The sequence below is a fragment of the Prionailurus viverrinus genome, chromosome C1, assembly GCF_022837055.1.
Source record: "Prionailurus viverrinus isolate Anna chromosome C1, UM_Priviv_1.0, whole genome shotgun sequence".
In the NCBI taxonomy this organism is placed as follows: Eukaryota; Metazoa; Chordata; class Mammalia; order Carnivora; family Felidae; genus Prionailurus; species Prionailurus viverrinus.
In genome coordinates this window covers 116,987,582-117,004,339 of record NC_062568.1, presented here as the reverse complement: position 1 = coordinate 117,004,339, position 16,758 = coordinate 116,987,582, and the positions used below count along the sequence as shown (strand labels likewise).

The following is a 16,758-nucleotide window of genomic DNA, read 5'->3' as shown; positions in this document are numbered from 1 at the left end:
TTTAAACAACTATTTCAAAGTGCAGCTAAGTATCAATAACATATTCTTTGCCACAACTAAGGACAACATTTATATGTTGCCTTTTATAGATGAGGGCACACAGTACTCCAGGGGGTCCTCAGCTGAGACTCTTTACAGCCAGAACTGAGCAGTCCGGACCCTCTGGCCATCTGGGCCAACCGGGTATCCCAAAGATTAAAGGGATCTCAAGCATTCTATTTGGGAAGCTCTGTGTTAATGATTTTTGACACTCTCCACACACAGCTTTTAATAGCACTTGAAATTAAATTTACCATCCCATGTATCCAACTATAAGATCAAATGCAAAATAAACTGGGTACAATCCTTATTTCTGTTATCTCACTCAAAAGATAATAAAAAAGCAAAAGTTTCACCTGGGAAACTGGAGGTTCATGAAGGTCTAACTGAAGTCTCTGTACAACATCAGTAAAATCCTCAGCATGAAAACAAATCACATCTTTGGTTATGCGAGGCTGGTCACTCCTAAGATTAACAAAATTAAGTTTTAGAAACCTGCATCTCATAATGGAAAATGATGGCAAATTTCAGTTCTCCTATTCCTGGAAATGCTCCTACTAGCACAGAAATAGACACACAGGAATATACATTTGCGTCTTTAACCAACATTTAAAAAATAAATAAAACACCAATAAAGCTGTTTAAAAAAATGAAAATTAGATTAGTTGTTACAAAAAACAGCAGTGACTAAAAACAGTTTCATTCTAAACTAGTTGCAACTGCATCCTTTCACCACCCTGTAATGTCGTCATCAGGATGGAACACAGTGGAGAGAAAACATAGCAGCCACATAACTATCACACCTTCCAGTTTTCAAACTGGGGGGGGGGGGGGGGGGGTGACAGAATGATCTTTAACTTGAAATACTTACTGTCAAGCTGTGATTGAACTATGCTTCCAAAAAAGGTCAAACTCTATAGTAATACTGAAGGCCCTGAAGTTATAAATATGAAAAACAAAACAAAACAGTTTTTAGACAAACTAAATTCCATGCTCTGAGCTTTGGATTCCAACTGAATGTAAAAGGGTGCAGCCACTGTGGAAAATAGTATAGCAGTTCCTCCAAAAATTAAAAATAGAATTATCAAATGATCCAGCAATTCCACTTCCGGGGATATACCCAAAAGACTGAAAGCAGAGACATGAAGAGATGTTTTTTCAGAGCAGCCAAAAGGTGGAAGCAACCCAAGTGTCCGCTGATGAGTGAAACCAGATAAACAAAATGTGCCATATACATATAACGTAATACTACTCAGCGTTAAAAAGGAAGGAAATTATGACACATGATATAATATGGATGAACCTTGAAGATATTATGCTAACTAAAATAAGCCAGTCACAAAAGAACTACTGTGTGATTCCACTTATACGAGGTATTTAAAGTAGTCAAATTCATAGAAACAGTAAGTACAATGAAGGCTACCAGGAGCTGGGGACAGAGGAGAAAAGGGGTTAAGGTTTACTGGTTTCAGAGTTACAGTTTCGCAAGACAAAAAAGCTCTCAAAATCTGCTTTGCAACAATGTAAATATACTTAACACCACTGAAATGTACACTTAAAATGGCAAAGATTTTTCATTTCAATTTCATGTTATGGGTATTTTACCACAATTTCTAAAAAAAAATTAGTCCCTAAACTTTTAAATGGAGTCCACATTTTCTCAGACAGCATTAACCAACCTTATAGCTGAGTTTCATTAACTTACCATTCACCAAACTGTACAGCTTTCAAAACCCCAACAGCAGCCGTACTCTGCCAGTCAAACCCCTGACCTACATGGTCAGCATGAGCTCTTGTCCTATCTTCAAAGAGGACTTCACGGGGTTCACTGGTCCGAGGTAGGTACTGGAGATTTTTAATTTCATTCATTGATCTGGAGTTGATTTGGTTGTGAAGTAAAGGGGGGAGGGGAGGAAAGTATTAATAGCAGTAAGGTGAAAAAGTCTGCTAAAATATCAAATTTTAAATAAGGTCAGAACTGATAAGGGTTCCATGATTTTGATCATTAACATTTAACACACTATACCATAATGCTCAATGTCATTACCTTCTTCTCTTGGGATGTCATGATAATGTAGAGGCTATATTTTTTATTTGGCTCAAATGTAGTGTTACAATTTACAAAATTTAGTTTTCAAGCAATAGGAAACACAATTCAAAGTTCAAGGCTGTATGTTTCTTCACCCTCAATCATCTTAATTCTCAAAACAGACTTGATTCAAGATGGAAAACTGAGCATGTACATGATCTCCTTCCACATTAAAATGAAAGTAAAAGGCTTCAAACTAATATGGTAGGGGTGGGAGAGAGGAGATGGGCGAATGGATAAGAATACAGATGAAACATAACTGGCTGTGAGTTGATAACTGCTGACATTGACTACATGAGACTTTAGTATATTATCTTCTGCTTTTTCATGTGCTCAAGAATTTCTAAATAATCTAAAGGTGATAGTAAAGGAATGAATAAAAACCAACAAAGGAAATGAATTAGTGCATGAACAATATCAACAAATTTCTGGAAGACAGAAAATGATTAAAAGTGTCTAGTAAAACTGAGCAGAGAAAGCCACAGGCCTGGAATACACTAGAAGGGAATAGCAACTAAAAAGGCAGCTGGCCTGCCCAAAAGACCTTGAAGACTAATAGGTGCAAAAAAGAAAAAAAAAAAAAAAGCCCATTATCATGATGTTGACAGACAGAAATGTAGTAAGGCTGAGAAAGGGGGAATTAAAGTGAAATTCTGCAAATAAACCAGTCACCCACCACCCCTGTGAGTAGAAATGAGGTCAGACATCTACCCCCATGCTATGGTTGATCCACTCAGCATCCATCTATCCTATTTATTTCCCTGACAGAACTCTGATTCTCATTAGGTATCTGCTCCTGCCCCATAAGTGACCTCATTTACAAGTTTCAAAGGTAGATCCTGATGAATCCTGACAAACTGTGGCAAACGCATTCCCCTTGCCAGTAACTGATTTAAAAATGGACACAAACACACATGAAAAGATGCTCAACGTCGCTCCTCATCAGGGAAATACAAATCAAAACCACACTCAGATATCACCTCACGCCAGTCAGAGTGGCCAAAATGAACAAATCAGGAGACTATAGATGCTGGAGAGGATGTGGGGAAACGGGAACCCTCTTGCACTGTTGGTGGGAACGCAAATTGGTGCAGCCACTCTGGAAAACAGTGTGGAGGTTCCTCAAAAAATTAAAAATAGACCTACCCTATGACCCAGCAGTAGCACTGCTAGGAATTTACCCAAGGGATACAGGAGTACTGAGGCATAGGGGCACTTGTACCCCAATGTCCACAGCAGCACTCTCAACAATAGCCAAATTATGGAAAGAGCCTAAATGTCCATCAACTGATGAATGGATACAGAAATTGTGGTTTATATACACAATGGAGTACTACATGGCAATGTGAAAGAATGAAATATGGCCCTTTGTAGCAACGTGGATGGAACTGGAGAGTGTGATGCTAAGTGAAATAAGCCATACAGAGAAAGACAGATACCATATGTTTTCACTCTTATGTGGATCCTGAGAAACTTAACAGAAGCCCATGGGGGAGGGGAAGGAAAAAAAAAAAAAAAGAGGTTAGAGCGGGAGAGAGCCAAAGCATAAGAGACTCTTAAAAACTGAGAACAAACTGAGGCTTGATGGGGGGTGGGAGGGAGAGCAGGGTGGGTGATGGGCATTGAGGAGGGCAACTGTTGGGATGAGCACTGGGTGTTGTATGGAAACCAATTTGACAATAAATTCCATATATTGAAAAAAAAAAAAATGGACACAAACTGACTCTGGCCAGCAGTAAGAGAGGAAATTTGCTAAGGAGACTTCTGGGAAGTTTCCTAGCTTGTATGACAGAAGAAAAGATGCTTTTTTTCTTCTATTGCATATAACTAGATCCATATGTGATACCTAGACCACAGTAATCATCCAGCAACCATAAAGGAAGCCACTGTGAGTACAAAGCCCAGGCAAAGAATATGACAGCAGAGAAAAAGAGCCAATTCCTTGATGAAAGTACTGAATCACTGACCATATATATATATTTGGTGCCAAGAGCCAAGCTCTCTAGACTTCTTACTACATAAGATAATATTTTATGAACCAGTTTGAATCAAATTTTTGCTGCTTGTAGCCAAAAGCATCCTGATAAACTTTCAGAAAAACAGAAACAAAAAAACCCTTCATGTTCTCTAAACACACTAAACTTACCACATTCACAGAACTAATGTAATCCTCTGGCGTGTGGCCATACCCTTTCATGTCCAATTCTATGCCTATTAACTCTGAAGTGAAGCCTACCTAGTGATAAGCCTCACTGAAGTATAAATAGAACGTCCGGTAAGCCCAATGCTTTATTTCTAAATATGAATGTGTCAACCACAAATCACCAAATATGTGAAGACAGCCTGTAGCAGCCTGACAAAGACCAAAATAAACAATGCTAAAATGTAAGAATTCCAAAGAAAAAAGTCGAGTGAATGTCCCCAAATCAAAAGCAAACAGATAATAAGAAATATGAGGATAATCAAACTGGGAGATCGGTTACTCCGTCAACAGTAGTTTCAGAAAGAAATAACAGAAAATGAAGAGATTGCCAAAGCAGTTAAGCAAGAAAAATTCCCAGAAATGAAAGGAGAATCTTTCTAGGACCTATCAAATCACAACAAAGATTAAATATAATAATAAGAATGAAAGACCCAAAGATGTGTCATTGTGAAATTAAGCTTTCAGAGAGGAAAATAGGTTACCTATAAAAAAAAAAAAAAATTACATTGGCATTAAGACTTCTCATAAACAATATTAGATACCAGAAAACACTGTGGTAAGCTACAAGTTTTAAGGGAAAATACATCCTCTGGAATCCAGTTAAGCTATCAATCCTATTTCATGAGAAAAAAAGGAATTTTCAGACATATCATGACTCAGAATATTTCTGAGAATATTCCTTTTCTTCCTTTTCTTAGAATGTTACTTGAGAATGTGCTAAATCAAAAGAAGGAAATAAACCCAAGAAGACAACTGTAGGTTAATACATAAATGCATTAAGTGGGAGGTCCTACGTTGATAACTGTGAAAAAAGCTTTTCGCATTGAAGAGAACACAGAGCTCCAAAAGATTTCCAGGTAAAAAAGTTATGTGTTAGAGCATACAGTATGATTAAAGTTTTGGATTCTTGAGGATATGATAAAAGCACAGAAAGCAAGGTAACTATCAACATTCTCAAAAAAACAAAAAACAAAAACAACTATATAAAAAAAAAAAAAAACCATAGCCAAAGTCAAAGCCATAGAGAAAGGGTGATTCTAGAAGAAAGAAATGTATTTGGAGCAAAAAAGAGAATAGAATAGGGATATGATCAAGAAAAGTGTATGTCCCCCTTCAAAAGAGGGGCAATCAGAAACTGCAGGGAAAACAGATTAAAAACCAAAACAAGGGGCGCATGGGTGGCGCAGTCGGTTAAACGTCCGACTTCAGCCAGGTCACGATCTCGCGGTCCGTGAGTTCGAGCCCCGCGTCGGGCTCTGGGCTGATGGCTCAGAGCCTGGAGCCTGTTTCAGATTCTGTGTCTCCCTCTCTCTCTGCCCCTCCCCCGTTCATGCTCTGTCTCTCTCTGTCCCAAAAATAAATAAATGTTGAAAAAAAAAAAATTTAAAAAAAAAAAAAAAAAACACCAAACCAAAACAAAACAAAACAAAAAAAAAAAAGCACAGTCCAAACATGAAACTATTTAAAATGTAACATGATTTTCAGTATCTAGGTGAAATATAGGAAAGATTCTTTTGTATATTACCCCTTTGAGTAATAAGCAACATTGGAACTTTAGAATGTAACTTTTTAGCCTATTGGTTGGGTCTGCATAAACTTACCTTCCCATAATATAAATGGCATTTACTGGTTTTCAAATCCTAGAATACACCTATTGATAAAGCATATAAAACCTAATTATGGCTTTAAAGCACAATATGAATTAACCTCAACAATGCATAAGCACAGCTGACAAAAAGTAGAAAGGAGGAGGAAGAAAGTAGAGAGTCATTTAACTATTGGGAGACAAAGTGAAGGGAAGGAGTCCTAATCTATCATACCAAGAAATTGGCAAATTTCCTGCCAAAGTCTTAAAACAAAGGACATTAAAAACAGAAATGGTTTTTGCTTCTGGTAAAAAGGTATCTGCATCTGGAGGGAAAGGTGGCCACGATTTTTCATTACAAACCCTACCGTACTATTTGATTTTTTAAAACCCTGTGCATGTATTTCTTCAAAGTCCATAAATTCAAAGGCCATCTTCATTAGCAGTGCCCTTGATCACCCGACACTTCTCACAGTGATTTCACTATTTTCAGCAATAGAGCATTCTCATTAACACAAAAAGATGACGTTAGCGTTTTAAGTTCTGATTTATTCACTCTAGTTCAAAGTGCCTTTGGATACTTTGCTTAAGAATATTTAACCCCAATAAAAATAAAATTTGATAGCCCCTCATATTAGTGGAGAAAAAATAAATTATTAAGCAAATGATGTTGGTACAGGTGCCTAACTACTTGGAAAAATTGATCAATCTCTCCCTCTGTCCTGAAATCAATACCATGTAAGTAAAACATGTAAATACTGAAATCACAAAAGTACTAGGAGAAAATATAGATGAATATTTTATAATAATGAGAAAAGGTATTTCTAAGCCTGCCAGTAGGATAGAAACCTCAGAGGAAAAGACAGATCTGACAACATATAAAAATCTCTGTAAGGAAAAATAAATGGGAGGGTTGGGGGGGAGGGGTTGAGTAAAGATAAAACTGAAGCTAAAAAAGAATGAGGAAAATGTGCAACATTAAAAAAAAATAGTTAATAGTCCTATAGAGAATTTTAAATAAAAAACAGCCTAGTAGAAATATGGGTAAAATGAAAAAGGAATCACAAAAGAAACACAAACCCTCAAAGAAAAACTAATTAAAATGAGACATTTCTGCCCAATCAGATCAACAAAATTTAAAAAAATGTTAATGGGGCACCTGGGTGGCTCAGTCAGTTAAGTGTCCGACTTCAGTTCAGGTCATGATCTCACGGTCTGTGAGTTTGAGCCCCGCGTCAGGCTCTGTGCTGACAGCTCAGAGCCTGGAGCCTGTTTTGGATTCTGTGTCTCCCTACCAACCAGCCATCCATGTAGTCAGCCAACAAGCCAGCCAGCAGGTACCCCACAATCAGTGATGTGTTTATACACTTCCAAACAACCGGTTTGGGGGGAAGATGGCTGACTGTAGCTGATTTGCTTATTTCTGTGGTATAAATACTCCCAACATGGCCAATTTCAAGCAACTAATGTGACCTCATTCTATGTGGAACAGGGAGGCTAATAATGGCCCTGTGAGCTGGCTCCAGCATACCACTGTCATGTTTGTCAAAAAATTTACACTAAAAAAGAACTGGTTAAATAAATCCTGATACAACCACTCAGTGAGAACAAAGTAGTCATTTAGAAATGATGATGTAAGTGCATCTAATAGAACACATAAACTTAAGGGATTAAAAAAACCAAGTTTAAAAGTAAACATCACATAAAGAATAAGCTCATTTGTGTATGAAGTTTATGAGTATAACACTAAAATCTGAAAGGCCGATATGCCTCAATGGGTGGGATTATGGGTATATTTTGCCTTTGTTTTACTATTATCTGATTTTTCTAAAAGTTTATCATAATCAAGAAACAAACAGTGGTCGCTTCCTTTTTGGAAAGATCACAGTACTGTATACATACAGTACTTAAGAATTTAGAATTTCAAGACTCATCATCATGATGTACAAAACCTGCTGTGGTCTAGCAACGTGCAGAAGTTTTAGTTTACTCCACGTTCTACCATTTCATCACCTTGCATTCACATATAGTTTTTACAAAGTACTTTTGCACAGTATCTCAAGTACCTAAGGTTATTCCATACTTAGCTTTAGCATCATTCCCCTGGGAGCTTTAAGGTAAGGTCTACACTAGTCTATTAAAATGCACTTCTGGGTACTTATCTGGGGTTGCTATTTCCATAGTCGAAACAAATATGAATCATTTTCAGTCTCATTAGATTTTTCACAGTACCAGAATAAGTTAATCTACATTTGTTTTAAGTGTCTGAAACACAAAATATGTTAGCCCAGTATGAATTACTATAGGAGATATACATTACTGGTTTCATTCAGCAAAGACTGATCACCGGCTCATGTGCCATGGAGATTGAGAAGAATAAAACACAGTCACTGTCCTCAGAGCTCAAAATTTAGTAAAAACCAAAAGCATGTAAACAGATCATTAATGAAGAATGATGTGTGAGCACAGAGAAGGGAACAATTAATTGTCTATGCTTCACAAAGGAAGTGACATCTAAGTTTAGTTTTGAAAACTTATTAAGCGCCTGTCAGGGAGAAAGGAAAATGGGGGAGAAGCCATTCCAAATAAAAAGAACAGTGCAAAAGCACAGAGTTGTCAAAGACCACGGTTTGAAAAGTGAACTCTGCATGGCTGGAGTAACTATAAACTGATCTAGCTAGAAGAACTTTTGGGGCCAGATTATGAAAGATCCTTGTAGACCACACAAAGAAGTTTGGACTTTCACCTTGTAGGCAGTTAGGACCCAGGTTTTAGAAAACAGGCAAAAATTAGAGTTGTTTTTTTAGAAAGATGCCTCACTCTGGTGACTAATGAGAAGGCTGGACTAAGAAACTGACCACTAAAGATTTATTTAAGATAGCTCTTAAAATGGTTTTCAAACTGTGTTCAGGTCTCAATCATTTTTATTAGCAACCAAATTTTTAAAAAGTGCTTTTGCTTATTTGGGAAAAATAAATGTTTACCGTCGTCTTTTGAAGGGTGACTTTGGCATATCTGCTGTAGGGATCATCTGCTCTCCTGGCCTAACCCACATGATAGGCCCATCATCACTCTGGGACCTACACTGGAGTCGGAGGCTGGAAAGTGTACCCCAGGGCAAAGTCATCTAGAAGTCAGATAAATGAGTCACGTTAAAAAAAATCTTTTTGACTATTTACAAGTTAATCCCACTACCACCCAAAATAAAGCTCTAGGAAGTTGATTTTATATATGAATAAATGCTATATTAGATAGTAATTTATATGTAAAAAAGAATCATTGAAGTTAATTATTCTGAACCAATTTTTTAAACATTCCTATTCAAAACACCAGATAAAATGTAATTTTACTAGACAAAATTAACATTTTTTTCACAGAAAGTGTCCACTTAAATAATGATCAGAACTCTAATAATTGGAATTAACACTCACTTTCAGAAATGGTGATTCTTCTAACATATCAAGGAACTCTGGGAAATAATCACCAACTTCTTCATCTACTGCTCCAACAAGACTTATCTGCCGCATGGGACCTGCTCGGTAGGTGCCACAGCAGTATGTCCTGTTGACCTGAGATAAAACGAAAGAGGGAGGATAAAGGACTGAAGTACACTATAATATAATTAAAGAATTATAAAACAGTATTGTTTCCAATGTTGCTATTTCTTTTACATACTATGAACTCAACAGTCTGTACCTTGGATAAAGCCCATAGTTACAGAAAGATGCTCTCGCACACTGAAACACATTAATATGGTAAGTGCCACAAACAGAAATTTCAAAGAGCAAGTTAGTCTATGATCCCAACATCTCAAAGAAACATTGAAGACATTAAGATACACTTAAACTTCTCTGAGAATGATTTTTTATACTTTGAAAACACTCTAAACTGATCTTTATTTTGGAAAAAAAAATTGGCAAATAAAAAGTAAAACTGGCAGGGCAGAGAAAATTAAAAAAAAAAAAAAAGAGAGAGAGACCACGGTCAGATTAATCTTCCATATCCATTTTGTATTCCCTAGTGAAAACCTTCATATCAGGCAAGATACCAGGCTGTTATCAAACCCAATCTCCCTCCCAGTTACTTGCATGTAAGATCCTCTACCCTAGGCAAACTGATCTTTTTGTCTACCCAACTTATGCCAAACTTACTTCTACCTACAATGATTTTTCCCTTAAATACGCCCTACTTGGAATGTCCTCTTTTCTGTCAACCCAAATCTTGTCTTTCAAAGATCAGTTCTTTTTTTCTGGAAGCCTTCCTGATCACCCTTCATGATCTTTTCCTTTTCTGAAACACAGAGACATTTTCTTTACATCAACTCTCTAGTGAATTTAGGGCATATTTTATACCAATTTGTAGCCCAGAGAATCCAAGCATTCAAATGGAATCTACTAGTACACCTGAAACTAGTATTACACTGTATGATAACTAATTGGAATTTAAACTTAAAAAAAAATTTTAACGGAATCTACCGATTGATTCGATACAATCTGATATTATTCTTCTACGTCACTTCTTGTATTTTCTTAGGCAGAGAGAGAGGAAGACACAGAATCCAAAGCAGGCTCCAGGTTCTGACCTGTCAGCACAGAGCCCAGTGTGGGGCTCGAACCCACTAACTATGAGATCATGACCTGAGGTGAAACCAAGTCAGACACTTAACCGACTAAGGCCACCCAGGTGCCCCTTCCCACCTCCAATTTAAAATGAATGTTTCGGGGCGCCTGGGTGGCGCAGTCGGTTGGGCGTCCGACTTCAGCCAGGTCACGATCTCGCGGTCCCTGAGTTCGAGCCCCGCGTCGGGCTCTGGGCTGATGGCTCGGAGCCTGGAGCCTGTTTCTGATTCTGTGTCTCCCTCTCTCTCTGCCCCTCCCCCGTTCATGCTCTGTCTCTCTCTGTCCCAAAAATAAATTAAAAAATAATAAAAAAAAAAAAATAAAATAAAATAAAATAAAATGAATGTTTCTCAGGGCACCTAGGTGGCTCAGTTGGTTAAGTGTCCAACCTGGTTTCAGCTCAGGTCATGATCTCACAGTTCATGGATTCGAGCCCACTAATAGTGCAGAGCCTGCTTGGGATTCTCTCTCTCTGCCCCTTCCCTGCACCCTCTCTCTCAAAATAAACAAACTTAAAAATAAACAAAGAAATAAATAAGTAAAATGTTTCTCAAGGATAAAGACAGATCCATGCATACAAATGACTAAACGAAAAATGTTGAATTCTAAGCAGAATTTCCACCTTGGATCAGTAACCAAACATTCACTATCTTAGTTATGGTGCAGATTAGATTGAAAGGCCTAATATACAGTTGTACCTTTATAAGGCAGGTCACTATTGAACATTAAAAAAAAAAACTAAGAATCAATTGGGATTGTTTTAAATATCCTTTTGCCTCAATACAAGGCATAAATGACCATCCAGTTTTGTTTTGTTTTTACTTTTTTAATGTTTGTTTATTTTTGAGAGAGACAGTGTGAGTGGGGGAGGGGCAGAGAGAGAGGGAGACACAGATTTGAAGCAGGTTCCAGGCTCTGAGCTGTCAGCACAGAATCCAACATGGGGCTCGAACCCTTGTACTGTGAGATCATGACCTGAGCTGAAGTCGGATGCTCAACCAACTGAGCCACCCAGGCGCCCAGACCATCTAGCATTTTTTACACAGTTCTTTACTATTAGTTCTTTAGCAACATTTTCAGAACCCACTATTTTTTTCTGTGGACAATTTAATAGCACCCCTATACATACACAATACAAACAACAACAACAAAAAAGGGCTTAGATCCTATTCTCAAATATCAGGGATTTCTTAACTCCTTACAAATCTTTCCGAAAATCACCTTATATGATCATTAAGCAGCAACTGCCCAGGACAAAATTACTTTCCATATGTATTTGTATGAGTTACCTTCCCATCATTTGTATGAATGATCATCATGCTATGAAAAGTCAGAGGGGGCAGACTGGGAAAGAAGATGATCACAGGATGCAGATAAAGGAGAAGTAGGGAAGCTTTCTAAGCATTATTCTAACTTTTCTTAGCCAAGCATCGTAAAACAACTAACGGAGATTTACTAACCTTCAGTACCAGTTCTAGGAATCGCATGCTTCCAGGAGTAATAAATATCAGTCTCCCTACAACACCCCCACCAACTATTCCCAATTATCAGAAATTCCTTTACCAAGAAAGGCTTTCAAATATACAGAATAGGGGCATTTTATGTTAAGAACTACGCTAAAGACACATTACAATTTAAAGCTTACAGAACTCAAGACTAATCCTGAAAAAGCACACTGCTATGTGCCACTTTTGCTAGCTTGGAGATTATGCAACTCTTAATGCATTATTAATTGAAGGAATTCACATTACACACAAAGTAAGACTGAATATTTTTATATCACAGTGTTTGAAGTTTACCTAATTTAATCCCATTAAATCAATAGCAATGAACTTGAAGACAACTTAAAATGCAAACACCTAGGATAATTAATATGTGACATTAATAAATATAAGCATCCTTTCCTATTTGGAAATAGGGATTTGAATTATTTTTTATATAAAAAATGTAGTATTATAAACTTATAATTTATCCTGTGGCTAGAAAGGATGTAAAAACCAGCCATTAAACTGTGGCAAAAAAAAAAAAAAAAAGGTAGTAAAGCTGAAGAATGGTGTATCACTGATGTAAAAATGTTCATAAATGCTAATGTTTATAAAGCATTTAAATAATTAAGTGCACAAGTTAGAAGATGGACAGCATTTATGACCAGAAATTCAACATGTACCAACTGTGTGACACCTATGCCAAACAAACTACTAATTCTACCCTTCTTGTTTTTGGAAAAAGAACTTCCTGGGCATATAGCCAATGAGCTAGGCTCCTCGGCAGCCAAGTGTGGCCTGGAACTAAGTTCTGGCCAATGAGATCTTAGTACAAGTTACATATGTAATTTCCAGAGCATGCCTTTATAAGTAAGCAGCTCTCTACTTCCTCTTTCTGTCTTGAGAGCCAGGTTCAACTATGCAGACAACACAACCAAAGGGACTGGCAAAACTTAAAAGGAAAGGAGAATCCTGGATGACATATGTAACAGAACAGAGTTGCTTAACCTCTGGATATATTACTCCAGAGAAACTTTTATTTTGTTCCAGCCACTGTATGTGACATCTCTTTGTTATGGTGGTTTAGCCTATGTCTCAGATCTTGTATACTAGCACACATCATTTTATTGCACTTCACTTTACTGCACTTCACAGATATTATGCTTCATAGATAATTGACTTTTTACAAATTGAAGGTCTGAGGCAACCCTGCCAAGAGTAAGCCTATCAGCACCACTTTTCTAACATTTGCTCACTTTGTAAGCAAATTTTTTGTAATTCTCACAGTATTTCAAACTTTTTCATTATTATTTTATTTGTTATGATGATCTGTGATCAATGCTCTTTGATGTCATTACTATAATTGTTTTGAGGCACTATGAACCACACCACACAAGACAGTGAACAATCTATATTGTGTCCGTTCTGCTTTACTGATCAGCTGTTGCCCCCATCCCTCTCTCTTCTCCTCAGGCTTAGGCCTTATTCCCTGAGACACAACAAAACTACAATTAGTTCATTTAATGACTCTACAATGGCCTTTAAGTGTTTAAGTGAAAGGAAGGGTCACAGGTCTCTCATTTTAAATCAAGAGCAAGAGATTATTATTATTTTAATGTTTTTTTTTTGAGAGAGAGAGACCGTGTTGAGCAGGGAAGGGGCAGAGAGAGAGAGGGGACAGAATTCGAAGCAGGCTCCATGCTGTCAGCACAGAGCCCGACAGTTCAAACCCACAGAACTGTGAGTTCATGACCTGAGCCAGAGTCGGACACTCAACCGACTGAGCCACCTAAGCACCCTCAAGAGCTAGACATTATTAAGCTCAGTTAGGAAGGCAGGTCAAAAACCAAGACAGGCCAAAAATTAGGCCTCTTATACCAAACAGCCAAGTTGTCAATAAAGGAAAATTTTTGGAAGGAAATTAAAAGTGCTGCTACAGTGCAACACACAAATGATAAGGAAGAGAGCTTTACTGCTGATACAGTGGAAGTTGTAGTGGTCTGGATAAAAGATCAAACCAGACAACATTCCTTTAAGCCACAGCCTAACTCAGAGCAAAGGCCAACTCTTATCAATTCTGTGAAGGATAAGAGACTTAAGGAAGCTGCAGGAGGAGGCTGGTTCATGAGATTTAAGGAAAAAGGTCATCTCCGTAATAGAAAAGCACATGGTGAAGCAGCAAGTGCTGATGTAGAAGATGCAGCAAGTTTATCCAGAAGATCCTGCAAAGACAATTAATGAAGGTGGCTACAGTAAATAACAGATTTTCTATGTAGACAAAATAGCCTTATATTGAAAGAAGATGCCATCTAGGACTCTCATAGCCAGAGAAGTCAGTGACTGGCTTCTAAGCTTCAAGGGATAGGCTGACTCTCTTATGAGAGGGTAATGCAGCTGGTGACTCTTAAGTTGAAACCAAAACTCATTTACCATTCCAAAAATCGTAGGGCCCTTGAAAACTACCCTAAATCTATTCTGCCTGTGCTCTATAAATGAAACACAAAGCCTGGATGACAGCACATCTGCTTACAATGGTTTACACTGTTGAGACCTACTGTTCAGAAAAAAAGATACCTTTCAAAATATTACTGCTGACAATGTACCTGGCTACCCAAGAGTTCTCTAATGGAGATGTACAATGAGATAAATATTGTTTTCATGCCTTCTAACACAACATCTATTCCGCAGTCCATGGATCAAGGAGTCATTTCAATTTTTAAGTCTTATTATTTAAAAAAAAAAAAAAACAAAAACAAAAACATTTTGTAAGGCTATGTAGCCACCACAGATAGCGATTCCTCTGATGGACCTGGGCAAAGTAAATGGAAAGCCTGGAAAAGCCTCACCATTGCTAGATGCCATTAAGAACATTCATGAGGTGTCTGGGTGGCTCAGTCAGTTAAGCATCTGACTCTTGATTTCAGCTCAGGTCATGATCTCAAGATTCATGAGATCAAGCCCCCCGTCATGCTCTACACTGACAGCGTGGAGCCTGATTGGGCTTCTCTGTCTCTTTGCCCCTCCCCTGCTTGCTCACGTGCACATGCTCTCTCTCAAAATAAATTTTAAAAAAAGGAAGATTAGTGATTCATACGAAAAGGTAAAAACACAATATTAACAGGAATTTGGAATAAGTTGAATCCAGTCCTCATGGATGATTTTGAGGGGTTCCAGATTTCGGTGGAGGAAGTAGCTGTGGATGTGGTGGAAACAGCAAGTGAACTAGAATTAGAAGCGGAGCCTGAAGATGGGACTGAATGGCTGCAATCTCATGATGAAACTTGAACGGATGAGGAGCTGCTTCTGATGGATGAGCAAAGACAGTGGTTTCTTAAGATGGAATCTGCTACTGGTGAAGATGCTGTGCGGACTGTCAAAATGACGACAAGGATTTAGAATGCTCCAGAAACTTAGTTGATAAAGCAGCAGCAGGGTTTGAGAAGTTAGACTCCAATTTTGACAGAAGTTCTACTGTGGGTAAAATGCTATCAAACAGCATCACATGGCACAAAGATATTGTTTGTGAAAGAGAGAGTCAATCAATGTGGCAAACTTCACTGCTGTCTCAAGAAATTGCCAGCCACCCAACCTTCAGCAACTACTACTCTGATCAATCAGCAGCCATCCACATCAAGACCCATTGCCAGCAAAAAGATTACGACTTGCCGAAAGCACAGATGACAGCAGTTAGCATTTTTTGGCAATAGAGTATTTTTAAATTAAAGTATGTACATTGTTTCTTTAGACATATTGCTATTACATACTTAATAGACTACAGTACAGTGCAAACATAACTTTTATATACACTGGGAAATCAAAACATTAATTTCCCTTGCTTTATTATGGTGGTCTGGAACCAAACCCACAACATATGCCCTTACTTTGCATACTAAGGGAGACAATACTCTGTACTAAACAGATGACATCCAGAGTATTAGCTCCTGCTCTGAGCTTTTAAAAATCTGTAATTAGGATGCCTGGGTGGCTCAGTCGGTTAAGTGACCGACTTGGGCTCAGGTCATGATCTCGCGGTTTATGGGTTCAAGCACTGTGACAAGCTCTGTGCAGACAGCTCAGAGGCTGGAACCTGCTTCAGATTCTGTGTCTCCTCTCTCTCTGCCCCTCCCCGACTTGCACGCACATGCACACATTCTCTCTCTCTCTCAAATAAACATTAAAAAAAGAAAAAGTATTTAACTTAAGAAGACTGAAGTAGAAGAGTGGACTCATATAAATAAAAAACAGGAATTATAGGAAAATTGGTATCACTCATTGAATAAAAGTTTACTGTTTATTACATGTCAGACACTGTCCTAAATATAGATATAGCAAACCAGACCCACTCTTGGCCCCTGGAAGTTTACAGTCTAATAGGGAGAGGCAAACAGTAATCTAAACAAATATCTAATTATAAACTGTGACAAGTCCTCAGAATAGAACGAATAAATACACTGAGAAAGAGAACAAAGGATCCTGATCTAGAGAACAAAGTGTTCCTCAAAGTCACATTGAGCTAAAATCTGTAAAACAAGTTTAAAGGCAACAAAATCCCTTAAGAGTTGCCCTTTCCAATGAAGAAAGCTAATAATGCTAAACACAGAAAGGAAAAGAAAAAAATAAAGATGAGACTGGACAAATGAGCTATAGCTGGATTATGCAGAGCCTTGAAGCCTACACTAAAGGCTCTGGGAAATCACTGAAGGATCTAAAGTAGTAACAGGAAAGTTATCGATTTATCT

At 37.8% G+C, this 16,758-nt stretch overlaps 1 protein-coding gene across 1 annotated transcript in view; it reads right to left on the bottom strand.

Moving 5' to 3' along the window:
- Positions 1–16,758, bottom strand: part of RSBN1 (round spermatid basic protein 1) — a 47,642-nt gene that overhangs the window by 4,884 nt on the left and 26,000 nt on the right. Inside the window, exons 3-6 of the mRNA XM_047872893.1 lie at positions 9,348–9,485; positions 8,901–9,043; positions 1,745–1,912; positions 396–504 (exon numbers count right to left, since the gene is read on the bottom strand). Coding sequence (XP_047728849.1) covers positions 396–504; positions 1,745–1,912; positions 8,901–9,043; positions 9,348–9,485 — 558 coding nt within the window. The remainder of the gene's footprint in view (positions 1–395; positions 505–1,744; positions 1,913–8,900; positions 9,044–9,347; positions 9,486–16,758) is intronic.